The sequence below is a fragment of the Bolinopsis microptera genome, chromosome 11 (genome assembly GCF_026151205.1).
Source record: "Bolinopsis microptera isolate Bmic1 chromosome 11, MBARI_Bmic_1.0, whole genome shotgun sequence".
In the NCBI taxonomy this organism is placed as follows: Eukaryota; Metazoa; Ctenophora; class Tentaculata; order Lobata; family Bolinopsidae; genus Bolinopsis; species Bolinopsis microptera.
Genome location: NC_087082.1, coordinates 19,036,271 through 19,054,673, shown reverse-complemented (window position 1 = coordinate 19,054,673; position 18,403 = coordinate 19,036,271). Strand labels below are relative to the sequence as shown.

The following is an 18,403-nucleotide window of genomic DNA, read 5'->3' as shown; positions in this document are numbered from 1 at the left end:
AATCAAGCTCACTTAACCAAGTTCCAGTACCCTCAGTTTACTAGCCACCTAAAATCAAGCTCACTTAACCAAGTTCCAGTACCCTCAGTTTACTAGCCACCTAAAATCAAGCTCACTTAACCAAGTTCCAGTACCCTCAGTTTACTAGCCACCTAAAATCAAGCTCACTTAACCAAGTTCCAGTACCCTCAGTTTACTAGCCACCTAAAATCAAGCTCACTTAACCAAGTTCCAGTACCCTCAGTTTACTAGCCACCTAAAATCAAGCTCACTTAACCAAGTTCCAGTACCCTCAGTTTACTAGCCACCTAAAATCAAGCTCACTTAACCAAGTTCCAGTACCCTCAGTTTACTAAAATCAAACTCACCCCGGCCGGGTTCTTCTGCTGCTCCCACTTGTAGGCGTAGTAGTTATCATTCTTAGAGTGCGCGGGAGCCACAGACACGGACATTGTTGCGGACTGTGCAGGAAGTTGCACTGTCACGTCCTCGCTGGTCAGCACTATTGCGCTCGCGTTCCCTGTGCAGTCACCGGTTGGTTTAACGCGCAGCTTGCCGGGAATGCAGAAACACTGTTTCTTGCTGCTCACCTGGGTCAGCGGTTCTACTAGAGATCAACTTTTAAAATATTATACAGCTTTAAAAATATACAGCAAACTGCACTGTAAACCGATTTGATAAAATGGTGATGTGAGAATAAAATATAAATTACCTGTTTACACTGTTCGTTGGTTGGACACCCCGCGTTTTTAGGCTCCGTAGTGCAGTCAACAACTGCAATATAAAGTAGGTAAAAGGATACAGATAGTACAGTAGATTAATATACAGTAATACCCTGATTAACTACGCCCCGAATTACCGCAAACCCCGATTTACCGCACGGGTAAATCCTTTCCCCGAATTTTTCTTCTAATTCACTAAACAACTTTTTTCGAATAATTTAACTTTTTTTCCGACAGTTTTGATTTTTTCCCGAAAATTTGTTAGACAATGTTTTTACGTCTGAAATTAGCTCGTTTTATCAACATATTATTCAGAACCTGGAAAATCTTCATCATCAGGGTCATCCTGAGGACATATTATCTGTACACTGTCTAGGTCTGATAGTCATAAAAGTAATAATGATAAATATAATAAGTAAGAAATATAGATATAAAACAGGAATTCTTTTCCTCCTGATCTAACTTTTCTAGATCCTACTGAACAGTTATTGGGGGGGGGGGGGTGTCACGTCCGTCTATGTCCGCCTATGTCCTGTCCTTTAAAACAGTATCCAGACACTCTGATTTCTATATTATCGAATTCTTTTCCTCCTGATCTAACTTTTCTAGATCCTACTGAACAGTTATTAGTATCAGCAGACGAGGTGGTTGGCATGCCAACGACTGATCGTGGCCCCATTCCTTCACTATTATCTACTCACTACAATGTTTTATCAGACCGAGCATCTGCTTACGACTTACGAGGTGGTAAGGGAAGCAGATAAAGTCAACAATCTCACATATCATGCCAATTATTCTCAGCTGATATAATTGGATGTATTCTAGAATCTAGATGTCACCAAAAGTTGTTACTTTAGAATTGCTAAGTATTTGATCATAAGACTATAAAAAATATCACTTTTAATTCTATGGATTTCAGACCTTATCATATTTTTCCTTTCCCCAAAGTCCACAGTAAATCGGGGGTTTACTGTGATGCTTCTAGAACAAAACGAAACTACGGAAGTAAGTTTATAATAATATAATAATAAAGTTTATAATAATATAAAGGCTAATAATATAAAGGCCAACTCAATTTATCGCCCAACTCATTGAACTAAACCTGACCTCATTTTAATATACGATTGTGAGATTATAACATTTTTTTTAATAACAAATGTAGCACTTACCGGTCCTGCAGAATATACCCTGTGCCACATAGTCCTTATCACAGAAACAGTGCGCGGTGTTCTCCGACACGGCGCACGTGGCGTGATTCGGACAGGATACACCTTTACAGGTCACCTCCTTACAGACTCCCTTCTCCTTCTTATACCTGGTTAGACATAGTGTTAGTATTGTTAGGGTAAGAGAGAATATGATATACATTCTGTTTGTAGACAATGGTTTGTGGTATGTTGACTATTGGTCTAGGTGTGCTAATTGGAATGATGAGTTTAATTAGATATTCAGTCTGAACAATAGCAAATTGTGAAATGTGGGATTGGAACCCTTGAGTGTTACTCCCCCGAAACTAACACTTCAATTCAATTCTGGGTATTGAGAAGACAAAGCAGAATTAAGAATAACATTAACATAATCATTTAGTCAGACTGGGCAGAATTAAGAATTAACATATTACCCGTTTTGACAGGCGCAGGCTATTTTATTGTCGACAACAGTACACGCTGTGTGGTCACCAGGGCAACTAGTAGAAGCTTCACACATCACCTTGGCAACACATCCATCATCCTTAGTCTTTATAAAACCTGTGTCAAGAAACAATCTAAATAATTTAAATAATAATTAAAGGCGAAATTTTATTTTATAGTCAAGTATGTAACAACTGTTATCATTAACCCATCACAAAAGTTAGTGAAGCTTATTGTATAGCAAATACAAGTAAATTTCGCTCAAGATAATCATAATGACGAATAAGAAAGAATTGCAAGCTAAATTGTAATCTTCTGCTAAATATAAGTTTAGAAAATTGAACGTACCTTCTTTGCAATCACACTTCCAAACGTTGTTATCTTTAACACATTTCTCTGATGCTACATTGCAATCAGGGTCACAGTTTGGTTTGTTGGCATCTTCTTTGGATTCATCTTTGGATTCTTCTTTGGATTCATCTTTGGAGTCATCTTTGGAGTCATCTTTGGAGTCATCTTTAGAGTCATCTTTGGAGTCATCTTTGGAGTCATCTTTGGAGTCATCTTTAGCATCATCTTTAGCATCATCTTTGGCTTCTTCTATAGCTTCTACTTTGGCTTCTTCTTTGGGTGCAACAGTTTTAGTGTCTGATGCTTTTGTTTTCTGCTTACTAGGGGTGGTTTTGCTTTTAGAATCAGGTGCTGCAGTAGTTTGTTTGTCTTTTGTTTCTCCTGATTCTGCAGTAGTTTCTTTGTCTTTTGTTTCTCCTGATTCTGCAGTAGTTTGTTTGTCTTTTGTTTCTCCTGATTCTGCAGTAGTTTGTTTGTCTTTTGTTTCTCCTGATTCTGCAGTAGTTTGTTTGTCTTTTGTTTCTCCTGATTCTGCAGTATCACTCTTCTCCTTGACTGCGTTCCTTTCAGAAGTTTCACTGCTTGCTTTCTGAACTAGTATCGTTTCATCTGATTTAGCTTGCTCCCCCTCTTTATTATCCGAATCCACTGTAACTGCACTAGTGTCAACTGAATCTGCTGTTGTATTGTCAGAATCTTCTGAATCAACTTTAGTGCTACTTTCAGTGTCTGGTGTTTTGGTATCCTCTGCATCTTTTTTAGGATCTGCTGAATCCTTCTTTTCAGTGTCAGCTGCAGCTGAATTCGGCTTGTCTTCTTGGACTGAATTGAAATAAGGTGAATTTTGGAAATAATCAATTCTTTGATATCATTCCTATTTTACAATTTTTAGGTTTAAAGTGACAATATTTAACCAAACAGCAGCCTAAAGTATAGGTTGAATACTTTAAATTTTCATAAAAAGACACCAGGATTGAAGTTTCAGAATGTTCAAAACCAATTTTTAGCACAATTTCCAATGAGCAATATTCTGTTTCCAAGAAATGAATAACCTACCATGTTTGGTGAGAAACGTGAAATTAGCCTTATTATCTTCGGGGTCAGCTTTAAAATCCCTCTTGCATGGATGCGTAGTACAACTGGCTAACACACAGACATTCTTATGTAGTCCCGCTACCTCGCAACCCTCCTTTTGACAGCAACGATCAACGCAAGCCTGTAATATTGATGATACAGATTACAATACTTTCATTTATACAATATTTTGTCAGTCTGTTCAAAATTTCTGAGATTTTTCAATCAGTTTTTAGCAAAGTAGCCAAATGCCTAGGATCTCAATAGGTACACTTGCAGTTAAGACACTGCACAATGAACTGTTATTAACAACAATAAATCTTACCTCAAATGAGAGTTTGCGGACTACCACTGCGTCTGTGACATTAATGCCAGTTGGCACACCATCAACAGTGTCACTCTTGGTGCAAGTGATGCTGCTACCATCAACCAAACATGGTATGATCACTGAAACAAATCCGTGAAGAACCTGGATATTATATACTGAAAATTCAGAAAATTATTCACAGAAATTAGACAAATCCAAATTTGTAAAAGCCAAGACATGCTCAATAGTAAATAAAGTTAATTTTACAAAAACTGCTTACCAAATAACAGTGATGTCAGCCATGTAACACTCATGTCATCCTACACATAGAAGATTAGTGAAATTATTACCGTAGATTTGAATTTGTTAAATTGTTTTTTGAGTTGTCGAACACAGTTTTGAATCAGGTTTTATCAGTCCTTTTGAAAGTTTCCGTGCACTTTGTTGCAAATTAGTGGCGATAGGCTATTATATCACTAAATTAGAAGCTCCTTTTCTGTTTGCTGAAAATTACCTAATCAAATTTCTCTTGCTCTATGAATCTCTCTCTTTAATTAGCAGTCCTGATCCAAATTAAAAATGTTAGTTAAAATTTACTAATTTATCGTATTATTACTGTGAAACCCTTCTTAAAGATAATAATTATATGGTATTGAAGGTAGCAGTAAGATCATTCCAGTCATTCTTCTACATTGGTGTAATACCTATAGAAATAATAACTTACAATATTCCGTACAATATCTTGGTGATAAACGTGCAGAGACGGAATGCTCGAGACGGAATGCTCGATTGTATCGGTTTGTTTACATCCAAATAAGGAGACAATATTGCCTGGTGGTTTGAAACATGTCTGTGAGTAGATACGTGCCCGTAGCTGCATCACGTCAATACGAAACTCGGAATACAGTCACCTGATGCTAACCTGTCTACCTTGCTTATAAATAGCAACGAGATGCAGAGGAAGGCATTATTTTCATAACAATGTTTACTTTCAGTTTTATCTTAATCTACGTTTTTACACTGATCCGTCTTGTAGTCGCTAAAAGTATATAGATGTGCTCAGTCAGCACAGAATATGACTTGATAATAGCCTTATCCCCCACTTTTGTGGCAGTATCTCTCGGACGGGCAGTTAAGGGCGGACACGTTAAATCCCTACCTTACGAGAGTAAACTAGTTTTAAATTTAAGTGATCAGGAATCTTACGCCCGTTAGGACAAAATCTTGACTAGAATAGGAGTGAGAAGCATCTATAATCCGTTATAATAAATGAGTCCGGGAATATGCTAGATAAATCTAATTCTATACCTTACGATGGTAAACAGTTCTGTCCTGGCTTTCACTCGGTACCCTCATTCTTCAATTATAATCTGTGAGGAATTTTAGCCAGATACTTGATTATTGTTTTAACGTTAAAACAGTTGACTGATTTAAATATTTTCTATATTATGAATATGCTCATGTATTAATATAGCGACCAGATGATCACGAAGATAAAGATAATCCTCTTCACGACTCTATTGTGGTTACCCATCCAAGGTTAACTTGTACAAAATTGTAATATTTATTTTATAGCACGACCTTATCAGAATTAACAAAGAATACATAATTATATACGTACACACAAATAAAGTTAGAGTCTTATACGTCTCTAATTAAACTTCGGGTGCTAAGTAGTGAAACACAACAATTTATCGTTGTCATTATTTCAGGTGAAATTATAGGAGAGGTAGATGGTGAGATAAAACCTGTTTCCGTGTCTATGACTAAAGAGTATACCTCAAGTTATGTGGTAAACAATGCTATAGACAGGGATGCAGGTACTGCAGCTTATTCATCTGGATATGACTCCTGGTTTAAGGCTAAGTTAGATAAGCAGTATTGTGTAGAGGTAGTACGTCATTGGTTTTTCAGTGCTTTTAACACACACACATGCTCGAGGGACGCGTGTACCTGCAGTGGTAGTTCTAATTTCTGCTCCTGGTGGTCCATGTCAGTGTACTCTGAGGATGGAACAGTCCCAGACAATGCTCCTTCTGATTGCATAATAGGAGATACTGTTAAATTTGATGGGAGTGGTATTAATTCGTATGTTTACGTTAATGAACTCGTTATCATTGGGAGAGGTAGGAGTCTATTATATAATATCACTGTCTTCTTATTATTACTATTTTTCTACAGTCAATTTAGCGATAATTGAATACAAAGCTTTCATTCTTCTCAATCTTAAAATTATAATTAGGGTTAGGATTAATGTATGAATCATGCCTAATTCACTACACAGTATTGATAGGATATTTTCTTTTCAGAAATATCATCATGTATCAAACCTGTCATTGAAAAAGGCACGGTAACCCCTGATTCGACAATTAGTTCGGGAGCCATATACGAGACAACATGCGACAACAGATTCGTGATCTCTGGATCGTCAAAAATCACCTGCACCAACAGCCAGCTGTCCGTATCTCCAACTTGTGTACCAGGTAAATTTCTACCAAATATGACTTTGGTTGCTCAATAAAAGCTTAAGTTGTAAATAGGATCGAAAGTGTTATTAAAATCCCCTGATCATAAAACTCTACTCATAACAACTGTTAATTTTATATCGTCATTAAAAATTAGTTTGTTGAGGGGAATACTATAGTATATGAACTAGTTATCATTGGGAGAGGTAGGAGTCTATATTATATCACTGGCTTATCATTATGATATTTTTCTACAGTCTGTTGAAATTTACACAGAAACTTTTTAAAGAATTCCATTGTAGCATTATGAAACATTGTTAATTCATAGGTTAAGTGTCGGTCGCGCATATTTTGTATTAAAAATAGTTCATGCAATGTCATTATTACAGTATTAGTTATTGTAAAGCTGTTGTAAACTTAGAATTTAGCGATAAATGGAATTGTCTCCTCTCAATCTCCCAATTAAATTAATTAAATTAGAATTCATTAACGAATCATTGACAATTTTGATTGCATAATACTTTATTTACCTATCACTATACATATTTAACCTTAAATTATTATTTTTAGTGGAACTATGTAAAAGGGGATCGTTCCTAGCGTCGAAACTGTTTTAACCCTACCTTAGTCAGTTGAAAGTCTGATAGCATATGACGTTCTGTTTGATTTGACCAAACTAATGCCTTTCATTGCTTTATAAGTCATTACAAAATTTTGTTTACATTTAATAACGAATTTAGCTTTCATTTTAGACTTCACGTCTCCCGAAATAAAACTGCGAACAAAGTGAAACAAGGAACTAAGTGAACTGTAAAACCAAATTTTCGTCACGCATTGGACTTTATCAAGGTTACACTGAAAAGGGGAGGTTTGATCTCTGAACCAGAGAGTGTGGTAATTGGGTTAGGAAAGTAAACATACATGCGACAAAGATCAGGGTTACCATTAGGAAGAAAATTTCAGCAAAATTTATAGAAAAGAGTGTACACATACATGCGAGAAAAATCGGGTTACCAATAAGAAAAATCACAACAGAAAAGTTTACAACCCTCAGATCAGCGTAGTAAAAGTGTACTATAAATTAGTCTGTAAAACCGTTTCCACACATGTTATTGATTTTCGGTTTAGTGCGTTCTATTGCTAAGCCTTCTCTTATAAAGGTATCTAGGGTATCCTTACATTGTTCTGATATGCTAAATTCGAAGTTTTCGAAGAATTTTGCTAAGTCTCTTTTTCCCGATATGGGAGTGTAGTGTGGGTCGTCTGCTCTGCGGTGTTCAGCAGCGTGGTATCCTAGTGTGGTCCTGCTGTTGTTGAGTCGGAAGCTAGACTCGTGTTCGTAGATTCGACCTCTAATAGGTCGTCTTGAAGCTCCTATGTACAGATCTCCGCATTTCTTACATTTTGCTTTGTACACGTAGTGTCGGGTGGTACAGTTGAGATCTGCCTTGCAGAGTTCGCACTCACATATCTCGTCTTTAGATGGTGTGCTGATGATGCTCCTGACAGCTTTCCCCGCCTGTGTCACTACTCTGGCGTTTATTCCCAGTTGCTTGATCGATGAGTTGACTCTCCTGGTAAAGCTCTCGTTAATGTACGGTATCTTCAGGATAAGGTCGGGTTCTGGCCGGGGTTCTCGTGGGGTCGAGCTTGTTAGTACTTCTAGTCTCTCTAGAGCTTGTAACATGTGTTTTGTCACGACTTCTTTGGGATATCCGGAGTTTACGATCAGGTGAGTTTTCAGTTTTTCGAGGTATGCCCAGCTGTCATCCTTGTATTTGCAGTTGTGAACTATCCGCCTAGTCTCCGACCTGATGATGTTTGTTTTGGTGACTAGACTACAGTGTGAGTCGTAATGCAAATATCTTCCAGAAGCCGTAGGTTTTTGGTAGTGAGTGAAGGATATTTCATTGTTCTCTTTTAGCTCAATGGTGAGATCAAGGAAAATGAGCTTTCTATCTTCTTGAAGTTCGCTGGTGAAGTTTACATAGGCCCAAACAGAGTTCAGATTGGCTTTGAATTCCTCGAAGTTTTCGGCGCTTGACTTCCAGAGTAACCAGGCGTCGTCAACGTACGTGGAAAGGCACTCCGGCTTGTGGGTACTCTTTTCTGCTGCTATATTGTAGGTGTAGTCGACGATGATTTCTGCGTATGCGCCTGAACTATGGGACCCAGTGCCGATACCCTGTTTTTGTAGGTAGTATTTGTCGCCTGCTTTGATGTAAGTGTGGTGTAGGACAAATTCAAGCATGGAGACAATATGTGAGGGCGAAAATCCGTACAGGTTAATATTTTCTTTGTAATCTTCAATGTACGATAGTATGACTTGTAAAGCTCTCTCGTCAGTGGGTAGAGTCGGGTACATGTTCTCCACATCAAGGGATGCTTGGAAACTGACACTACTGGTTACGGTGATGTTGTCAGGATAAGTGTTGCGGAGCTTAGTGAGAAAATCTTTTGTACTTTTGACTCGGTTTGGGAGGAGCTGATTAATTTGTATCAGTACTTTGCTCACTACCATGTCGAGTTTTTCTATAGCACTGTTGTTGATAGGTTGTACTACTCGAACTTTGGTGTTGGGAAAGCTGGGCTTGTGATCCTTAGCCATAGGGTAGAGTTCTGGGGCCGACGAGTAGTTGCTTAGAACGTGTTTGATGGGGGGTTTCGTGACATCTATTCTAAGATCTATGCATATGTCGGTAAACAGGTTGTTTGCTGCTGTTTCGTACTTATTAGTGGGATCTTCTTCTAATAGTTTGTAAGCAGGTTCTCGCAGGTGGTCAGCTAGCTTTTGCTCCACTAGTTCTCTTTCCATGATAGCAATATTGTTGGTTTTGTCGGTCAGGATAATCCGTACATTTTCCCGCGTTTTCGCCTCTGTTAGGCTCTCGAGATCTTCTTTAAGGTAGTTCCTGGGGATGTGTATCTTCCTCAGATCGTGTTTTAGGCCTTCCATGGAGCACTTTAGTTGTTTGATAGTCTCCTCAACAGGTGGTATGGCTTTTGGTGGGGGTGCGAGGTCCTTATCGAAACTTGATACAACCTGTTTGAGGCTGAGTATAGTGTTTAGGCCTGGGTCTGGATTTCTCGCGGGGTTGGGAATACCGAACTCGTATGCAGGGTTGCTGTATCGCATTGCTGCAATCATCCTCCATACTCCAGTCTGGAAATCTGTTTCCAGTTTTCTCCCATTGTCCGGAGAAATCTTGAAATTCCTTCCTTTTTCTAAGATGTTGGTAGCTGCGTTGCTGTATGTGCTGGGGACAGTTACGATAACTCCAGAGCTCAGAGGGGCTTCCTCATTTGGGTTGTTGGTAGATTCTTCTGGGTTATTAGCTTTGCTATCTCCTTGATCTTTGTGGAGGTTGGGTGTAGTCGATACATTGCTGTTTTCTGGTTTTTGACACGCTGTTTTAATGATTTTGAGCTTCTTTTCCAGTTTTTGTTGTGACTCACACCTTTCTTTTTGGGTATGCTGTTCTATAACTCTGTTGATGTATCTGGTCTCTCGAGGTGAGGCTACACTGTGTAGCGTTTTAAGGGTGTGGTTAATCTCAAGGGTACATCTTTTAACTTCAAGGTATTTTTTCATCGATTTCAGCTTTGAGGAAGAAACAATGTATGGTGTTCGTCATTCTTTCGATCTTGCTTTGAAGTTTGAGGTATTTGGGGACGATAGATGGGGGTAGGCTGCGCAGTTGACCATCTATATCAAACTTAGCTTTGAAGGCTTGGTGGAGAGTAGGGAGTTTAAGGGTTAAGATGTTTTTAGGGAAGACTTTCTCTTTTCTGCAAGTTTTGAGGAAGTCTAGCTGCTGTTGTAGGTTGGTCTTCTTGAGGGTAAGGGTGGACAGTTTTCGGGCAGCCTCTATAACACTGCTAGCCGCAGGTATCGAGCAAATAGATCTTAAGGCTGAGCGTGAGTTTGAGACGAATTTAGCTTTCATTTTAGACTTCACGTCTGGGAATAAACGCCAGAGTAGTGACACAGGCGGGGAAAGCTGTCAGGAGCATCATCAGCACACCATCTAAAGACGAGATATGCGAGTGCGAACTCTGCAAGGCAGATCTCAACTGTACCACCCGACACTACGTGTACAAAGCAAAATGTAAGAAATGCGGAGATCTGTACATAGGAGCTTCAAGACGACCTATTAGAGGTCGAATCTACGAACACGAGTCTAGCTTCCGACTCAACAACAGCAGGACCACACTAGGATACCACGCTGCTGAACACCGCAGAGCAGACGACCCACACTACACTCCCATATCGGGAAAAAGAGACTTAGCAAAATTCTTCGAAAACTTCGAATTTAGCATATCAGAACAATGTAAGGATACCCTAGATACCTTTATAAGAGAAGGCTTAGCAATAGAACGCACTAAACCGAAAATCAATAACATGTGTGGAAACGGTTTTACAGACTAATTTATAGTACACTTTTACTACGCTGATCTGAGGGTTGTAAACTTTTCTGTTGTGATTTTTTCTTATTGGTAACCCGATTTTTCTCGCATGTATGTGTACACTCTTTTCTATAAATTTTGCTGAAATTTTCTTCCTAATGGTAACCCTGATCTTTGTCGCATGTATGTTTACTTTCCTAACCCAATTACCACACTCTCTGGTTCAGAGATCAAACCTCCCCTTTTCAGTGTAACCTTGATAAAGTCCAATGCGTGACGAAAATTTGGTTTTACAGTTCACTTAGTTCCTTGTTTCACTTTGTTCGCAGTTTTATTTCGGGAGACGTGAAGTCTAAAATGAAAGCTAAATTGGTCTCAAACTCACGCTCAGCCTTAAGATCTATTTTTACATTTAATAGGAATTCTGATGATTTCTTTTCAGCACCTTATGATTGTAGCAAACCTATCATTGAAAAAGGAGCGGTATCCCCGGATTCGGGAATTTATTCGAGCGACACCTACACCGTATCATGCGACAACGGATTCGTAATCTCTGGATCGTCAACAATCACCTGCACCAACAGCGAGCTATCCGTATCTCCAACTTGTGTATTAGGTAAATTTCTGTACAAAGCACGACTTTTAAAGGTAGAATGGTCGCTCAATAAAAGCTCAAGTTGTAATTATAGGATCGAAAGTGTAATTAGAATTCCCTTAAGCTCGAATCATAAAATTCAAATTATACAAACTGTTAATTTGATATTGCCATTACAAATTGATTTCTTCCTTCTGCCTGTTATTATTTACATTTTTGTTGTCTTCAGTGGCCAACGTGACATGTGACGAGAACGAAATGAAGTTGACCTTTGCAGAGAAGAGTAGTTTTGATACTATTCGACTTAACGAAAAAGGTATTTTATTTGTTTTAAATATTTTGTAAATATAAACTGTTAATTTTCCGGTACATTGCATTATTTGAACATTTATCAGATAATTCATGTTGTCGATACTTCTTTGCAGATTGCGAATTCACGGGAGAAATACAAGAGATAAAAACAGATTTAGAGAAATGCGGAACGAAAGTGTCTTTTAATAGCACCCACGTTATATATAAAAACCAGGTCAGATACACACTTGATACTATTGACATTTTACTTTTTATGTATGCTGGTGTTCATTTTCACATGACAATTTCATTGGATTACAAAGACGTATGTTACAAAAATAGTTTATTAAGTAAAGTTCAAGTATGTTTCTTAAATAATTCCTTAGCAATTTGTGGCTTAACTATTCTTTCATATTTCAGATGATAGGCCTAACAAAGACAAGTGATGACACTAATGGTATTACTAGAGAAAAAGAATTCAGATTAGCATTTGAGTGTTCTTATAGTAGAACAGGTCAGATTATCCAAATTTTGACGATTCTAAGTATTTTTATTCTCTTTACTAACTAATAAGATAGATATAATATGCTCATTATATAATCACTAAATGCAAATTTATGAGCTCTTATAGATCACATTTCTTGCACGAACTGGCCCAACACTTTATCAAGGAACCTGTTATATAGAGAGCTAGGCATACCTCAATTATAAACAATTCCGTCCTCCAGGAGCGACCGAGTTTGCATCTTGGGAGATAAAAGGAACTACTGTTGTGCAAAGAGTGGCTGGTGCTGGCTCACTTCGATTTGTCCTAGACCTCTATAAGGACGGAAATTTTACGGACAAAGTGGAAAACTTCCCCTTTGAACTGTCTCTTAATGAAGACATTTACATGCAGGTCTTGAATTAAACTTTAGCTTTTAATAAATTCTTAAACCCACGTTCGCGTTGGATGTGTTGTTAATAATTATTCATATAATGAAAGATTATTATTTAGCGAAGGATATTCCATAAAATGGAACTTTACTGAAGGTGTTGTGTATGAAATTCAACTTTGATTGTAAAGCAACTGTACTGCGACCAATTAGGGCTATTTATCAAGTAAAATAACTGCTATAAAATAATTTATATTACCAGGTAACATTGGATTCGCTGGATTCAGATCTTTCTCTAGGAGTATTGCACGTGCAAGCTAAAAACAGTGAATCTGAAGACGAGGGGAATTTGTCATACGACCTAGTCAAAGAAGGGTAAGTTTCAATCAATAGCTGATACTGTTGGGGAGGTGAACCAAATTTGTTTTGGTACCTGACAGTGATTCCTAGTTTAATTTATCAACACTGTTATAGCTAGTTAATTGTATAAAAAATGTTCACCTCCCCACAAGAGTCAAAATTTAAAATCCTCTTCTAAGTTTGTAATATTTAATTTCACAACAGTCATTTGTGTAATCATTGTATTTTACGCTTGTTGAGTTGTTGGGATTAGCATTATCATATAACATTTATAATTATTATATAATTTAATATTTGCTTTTTAAATGAGATCAAAGTATGTGAGTTAGGATTAGCTCTGGTAATTTAATCGATTATTATAATTTTACTCATTTTAACAGATCATGACGTACCAATATGAATCTGTATCAGATAAAAATCGTCCAAAATATGTTATGACATTTTAACAAGTAGAAATAAGTCAAGCAAATTATTGTATTAAGTTATGCTTTGTGTAGCTCGTTGCGATAGTATAGGAATTCTAATTCCTTTAAGTTGGGAATGAGGTAATTATCTGTTCACAGATCACCCTCTAGACCTACAAGGAAATATTTCCTGTAGATTCTCCTTATATAAGCAAAATTTGACAGAGCATCTTGTGGAGTGAGCTTTGTGCCCTTGCTGTACGGTAGTGTTAAACAGGGAACTGAAACCGAGGGGTTCCATTCAGGCTCTTCACACTTTGTTTCTGTCTGGTTCTAATACACCATTACAATAACTACTTTAATATATTATCTCAATAACTAATTAATGTTGGGATCTAATATAATTTACCACAGTTGTATTGAAGACTCAACCTTCACCTTTATCGGCAAAGATTCCAACTCACAGCTTCTCTCCGACCCAAAAATAAAAAGATTTACATTTAAATCTTTCAACTTTTTGGATTCCCAGACTGCAACATATGTTCATGCAGTTGTCAAGGTCTGCAGTGTCTCGGATAGCAGGTAAATTTTCTTAATATCTGTTTGAGGCTTCCTGTAAGAGTGCATTATTTAGAAAAATTTGTAACATAAAACGAATAATCATTAAGGCTGACCCTTCCTGCTAACATTTCTTCCATAATGAAACCCATATCCACTTTTTATGAATATCGGGTACGGGTCATCATCTCTATAGATTCCCAGCAAGTTAGTTCTAATTAAAGGTCAATTATCCTATTAATATTTTATACTAAACCGCATTTTATCATTTTCTAATTGTTTCAGTTTTGGCTGCACAGATTTGTGCTCCAACAGCAGACGGAAGAGGTCTGTAGACGGAAAAACTGAACTGAACGACCAACGGTTCCATGTCTATCAGGGACCAATGGTAGCTGGTGACCCCATTGAAACCAGAGCTAGAGGTAGGATAAAAATTACAAACCTGATAATAATACATTGAAATTTTAATAACACCGCTTTTAAGATAAACTTTATACTTAGCAGTGTTTAACTATTCATCCCAGAAAATAACATGAATACTGAGTTAAGAAAGTTAACCTAAATCTTTGACAGTTAAATTTACATAATTCATACCAAAGGGACCAACCCTACACTGCGTGAGGCTAGTACAGTATAACAGCATTTACATCGAATTTAAATTAATATAATCAGATACTCGTCAACTCAACTCAGCAGCAGTTTCCGTCCGTGTGATGTAGTGTCCTTCTCCTTTCTGTGTCCCCGTCGTTTTGTTTTGTAAATATTTAAAAACAACATGTAATAGTGTTTTAAGCAAATATTTCAATTATCGAACGTAACTTAATAGTTAATAATAACAATTAACACAAATACTAGACATTCAACTTTTAAACGTGTATTATATTATATATTATGTGTTATATATTAAAACTTTTATATCCTAATATGCAATTTATTCAATAATATGGTGTGAAAACAATTTACATGTTTGTGCTTGCAGCTGATATCAGGCTTGGGGTGGTGCTTTAAAAACGGTATTTCGGGTACTAGTAAAGCTCTTACAGGCAACTGGTTCCTTTTGCCAGCCGTTTTTAATCCAGTACTGTTTCATTTCTGGTCTCAGAACATGCGCAACAACAAAAAATTATGTTTTTCAGGTTCAGGAGTGAAACTAGGATGTGAAATATGGACTATACTCCTCCTGCTGCACCTCCTGCTGTAAAATATCAAAAGCTAGCTCACGAATATTTTAGTGAATAATTAAAAATAGCTGTGGACAGTGTATTCTAAAAATGACTAGTGACCTATGTTTATTTCTTTTGACTTTAAAATTATGATAACTATGAAGACACTCTAATTCAAATTTCATAAACTTTAGAGCATTATTTTTCTCGCCATAAAACCCACGATTTTAGAAACATGATTTTATTGACATTGTATTACATAGATTTCTAATTTCCAATTTCTATATTACAATTAATTTGTTATTGAAATTACTTCGTAAATTGTGAGATTTTAAATTGTATGAAACACACAATTAGTACAGTCAGTTATGCACATTTATCTGCACGATTTGAGAGAGTTTTTTCCTGAAGCACAGGCCTTCATCAAGGTATAAATAACTCAATTTCACTCGGAGACAACTTTTTTAGCTTGGGCATAATCCTACAGGACGCTTTGAAGTTGAGTCACCGAATCGCGACTGACCCGCACTTAAAATGTGCCTAACTCGGCTTCTAATTGACCAATTGAAATGAGTGAACACGTCAAAATGACCGGAATGATCACATTAATAGGGGCGAATCAAGGTTTTAAGGTCCCAAACCCTTTAGTTTTTGAGTTATAAGACAAAAACAGTGTAGCGAAGCCAAAAAATCAGGATTTTGAAACTTTATTTATCGAGGGTTTTAGAAGATCATTAACCCCACCAAAATGACCGGAATGAGCACGTCATTAGTGTAGGCGAATGAAGGTTTCAAGGTCCTAAACCCTTTATTTTTTGAGTTATACACTAAAAACTCTGCCGCGAAATCACAAAATTTGCCGCGATAAGTATCTTTAAGAATAATAATTAAGTCTGTAACATAACACATTTTTTGTAGTTTGACCTTATCAGGATTGACAATAACGCCTCTAAACATTTAATAAACAGGTAGAATTTGATGTATTGTCATAGAATAAAAACATATACAATTATGAAATCACAAAATTTGCCGCGATAAGTATCTTTAAGGATAATAATTAAGTCTGTTAATATATAACCTCCTTGTATTGATACAGATCAAAATATGTTGTTAAGATGATCTTGAAAAAACGTTGTTAGAATGATCTTTAACAGGATCAAGCCTGCTATGGAAGAGATCCTAATAATCGATCAGAATGGATTCAGGGAGAGTAAATCAACCACTGTCAAGGATCTGACAGCGGTAATCGTCTTCATTGAAAACCGTATACATATATATTAACCTTGTATTGATACAGATCAAACATTGTTATCATATATATCCAGATCCTGAAACTAAGTCTACTAAATGATGGAAACATTATTGTAAATTTAAAAAAACAATTATGATAACTAATATGATAAGATTTCTTCGACTATATCAGGCTTTCAAATCAAATTTATGGTTTACCCTTCTCACAAGATTGTGTGTAATAACAAAATTCTGATCATTTAACCATTCCGGTATGCACTCCTCATAACGTGCAATGATAGGCTGCTTTTTGATAAAGGAAACTCTCCCAAATTACTAGGTGAAAATCCGAAAACAAGCTTCATTTACTGACAAGACATCAGTTTGCCCTATTAACTTTTAACCCAATTCGTACTGAAAGGTATTAAATACGTAGTGAAGTGATTCGTGACATCACTAGACTGTTTTCTGCTCATGCTGGGAGAGCTAGAGAAAAATACCAAGACTTTATTCTTGGATCAAAAGAGGTTATTCAGACTAAAAAAGCCTTAAAAGGAACAACCTTATGATCATGAGAAAGTGGTAAGAAGCTGCGTTGAGGTCATCATTGGATATAAAGAATAGTCTAGCATAACTAACTTAAATCAGACCAGTCACCAGCATGTGACGTTAGCAGTGAAGCGAGACAGTTCTTCTTTCATAAATTCACGAACACTCCAAAATGTTTGGTCGACAGAGAAGGAGGTTCTTACCACAATGATAAGACTCTTCTTTTGAAAGTCGATGCTCCTGACTCAACCCAAGTGCCTCAGCCTCATTGAGTATTGTCAAAAGCTGACAGCCAAGTCGTTGATGTTTCTGTTGTTTTGAAAAATAAAGTGCAGTCATCAAGACTACGGAATAAACACATTGATTTAGCAGAGCACGTACTTACTACTCAGCCGCCAGGAAGAAAAGCTTTCTTTTAACGAGCAAGGAGGCTGGATATCGTTTCTGACACCTATCTGCAGCATTAAGAACAGAACTCGTGAGGCAAGTGGTATAGAAGGTACAGTCAAGAAGACCATATGCCAGAGATATCGAAAATAAATGAACAAAACTAATCGAAATCCTGCCAATCCTTTATATTTTTGGCAAGATGTCAGCCTCATTCTCTGCTCAGCTATCTTATCAGATGCTCTAATGGAGTGTTCATACACTTCGCTAGTCTGCCGCTCTGACCAGTTGCAGTCTATGTTAAGTGCCATCCTCATTATTATCGTATAACATCCATCTATAATACGCTTTACGAGTCTATGTTTCAGAGCCATATACATTATATACACTATACAGAGTAGAAGGATGAACTCGACTGTAGTCAGGAAGAGAGATCTCTATGCATACCGGATCGCCATTTGATTTTCATCTGGTGGCATGCCGTCCATCCTTTAGATTTTCTAACTTCAAAGTCTTTCTCAGACCTCTTCATTCTACTAAACAGGTTTTCAAAGTCCTAATTTTTCTGGACAGTCTTCTCACTTGCAGCCAAAAGTGTCAGATATAGTGACAATCTTTAATGTCTGCATCAGTGACCTTTAGAATTTACAGCCGGATGGTGTCAGCTTCTTCTAGGTTGTAGGGTAAATTGTTATTACTGACTGTCCAGGGCAACTCCTAACCATAATAAGGAATGTTTCAGTCAGACCATCCTCAGTTATTACACGAGCATACATCCTCTGTATCAGGCTCAAAATCCTCTTGGGATTGCCACATGCCACGAGAATCTTCATAAGGAGTTCAAGGTGGACGCTGTCAAATGCCTTCTTAAAACCAACAAAGACCATATTACCGCTGTGAGATCGAAATACCCTCCTTAGTCAAAGAATATGGCTGGTCATGGTGGTTGATCTACTCTCCCTGAATCCATTCTGATCGATTCTTAGGATCTCTTCCATAGCAAAGACTATATTACTGCTGTCAGATCCTTGTCA

The 18,403-nt window shown here is 37.2% G+C and overlaps 1 protein-coding gene across 1 annotated transcript in view; it reads right to left on the bottom strand.

Annotated features, from left to right (window-relative positions):
* LOC134823731 (dyslexia-associated protein KIAA0319-like protein) overlaps positions 1-4,401 on the bottom strand; it is a 29,352-nt gene extending 24,951 nt beyond the window's left edge. The window contains exons 1-8 of the mRNA XM_063835265.1: positions 4,366-4,401; positions 4,104-4,225; positions 3,761-3,920; positions 2,702-3,526; positions 2,344-2,470; positions 1,892-2,037; positions 713-774; positions 369-590 (exon numbers count right to left, since the gene is read on the bottom strand). Coding sequence (XP_063691335.1) covers positions 369-590; positions 713-774; positions 1,892-2,037; positions 2,344-2,470; positions 2,702-3,526; positions 3,761-3,920; positions 4,104-4,225; positions 4,366-4,399 — 1,698 coding nt within the window. The 5' untranslated portion in view covers positions 4,400-4,401. The remainder of the gene's footprint in view (positions 1-368; positions 591-712; positions 775-1,891; positions 2,038-2,343; positions 2,471-2,701; positions 3,527-3,760; positions 3,921-4,103; positions 4,226-4,365) is intronic.
* Between the last annotated feature and the right edge of the window lie 14,002 nt (positions 4,402-18,403).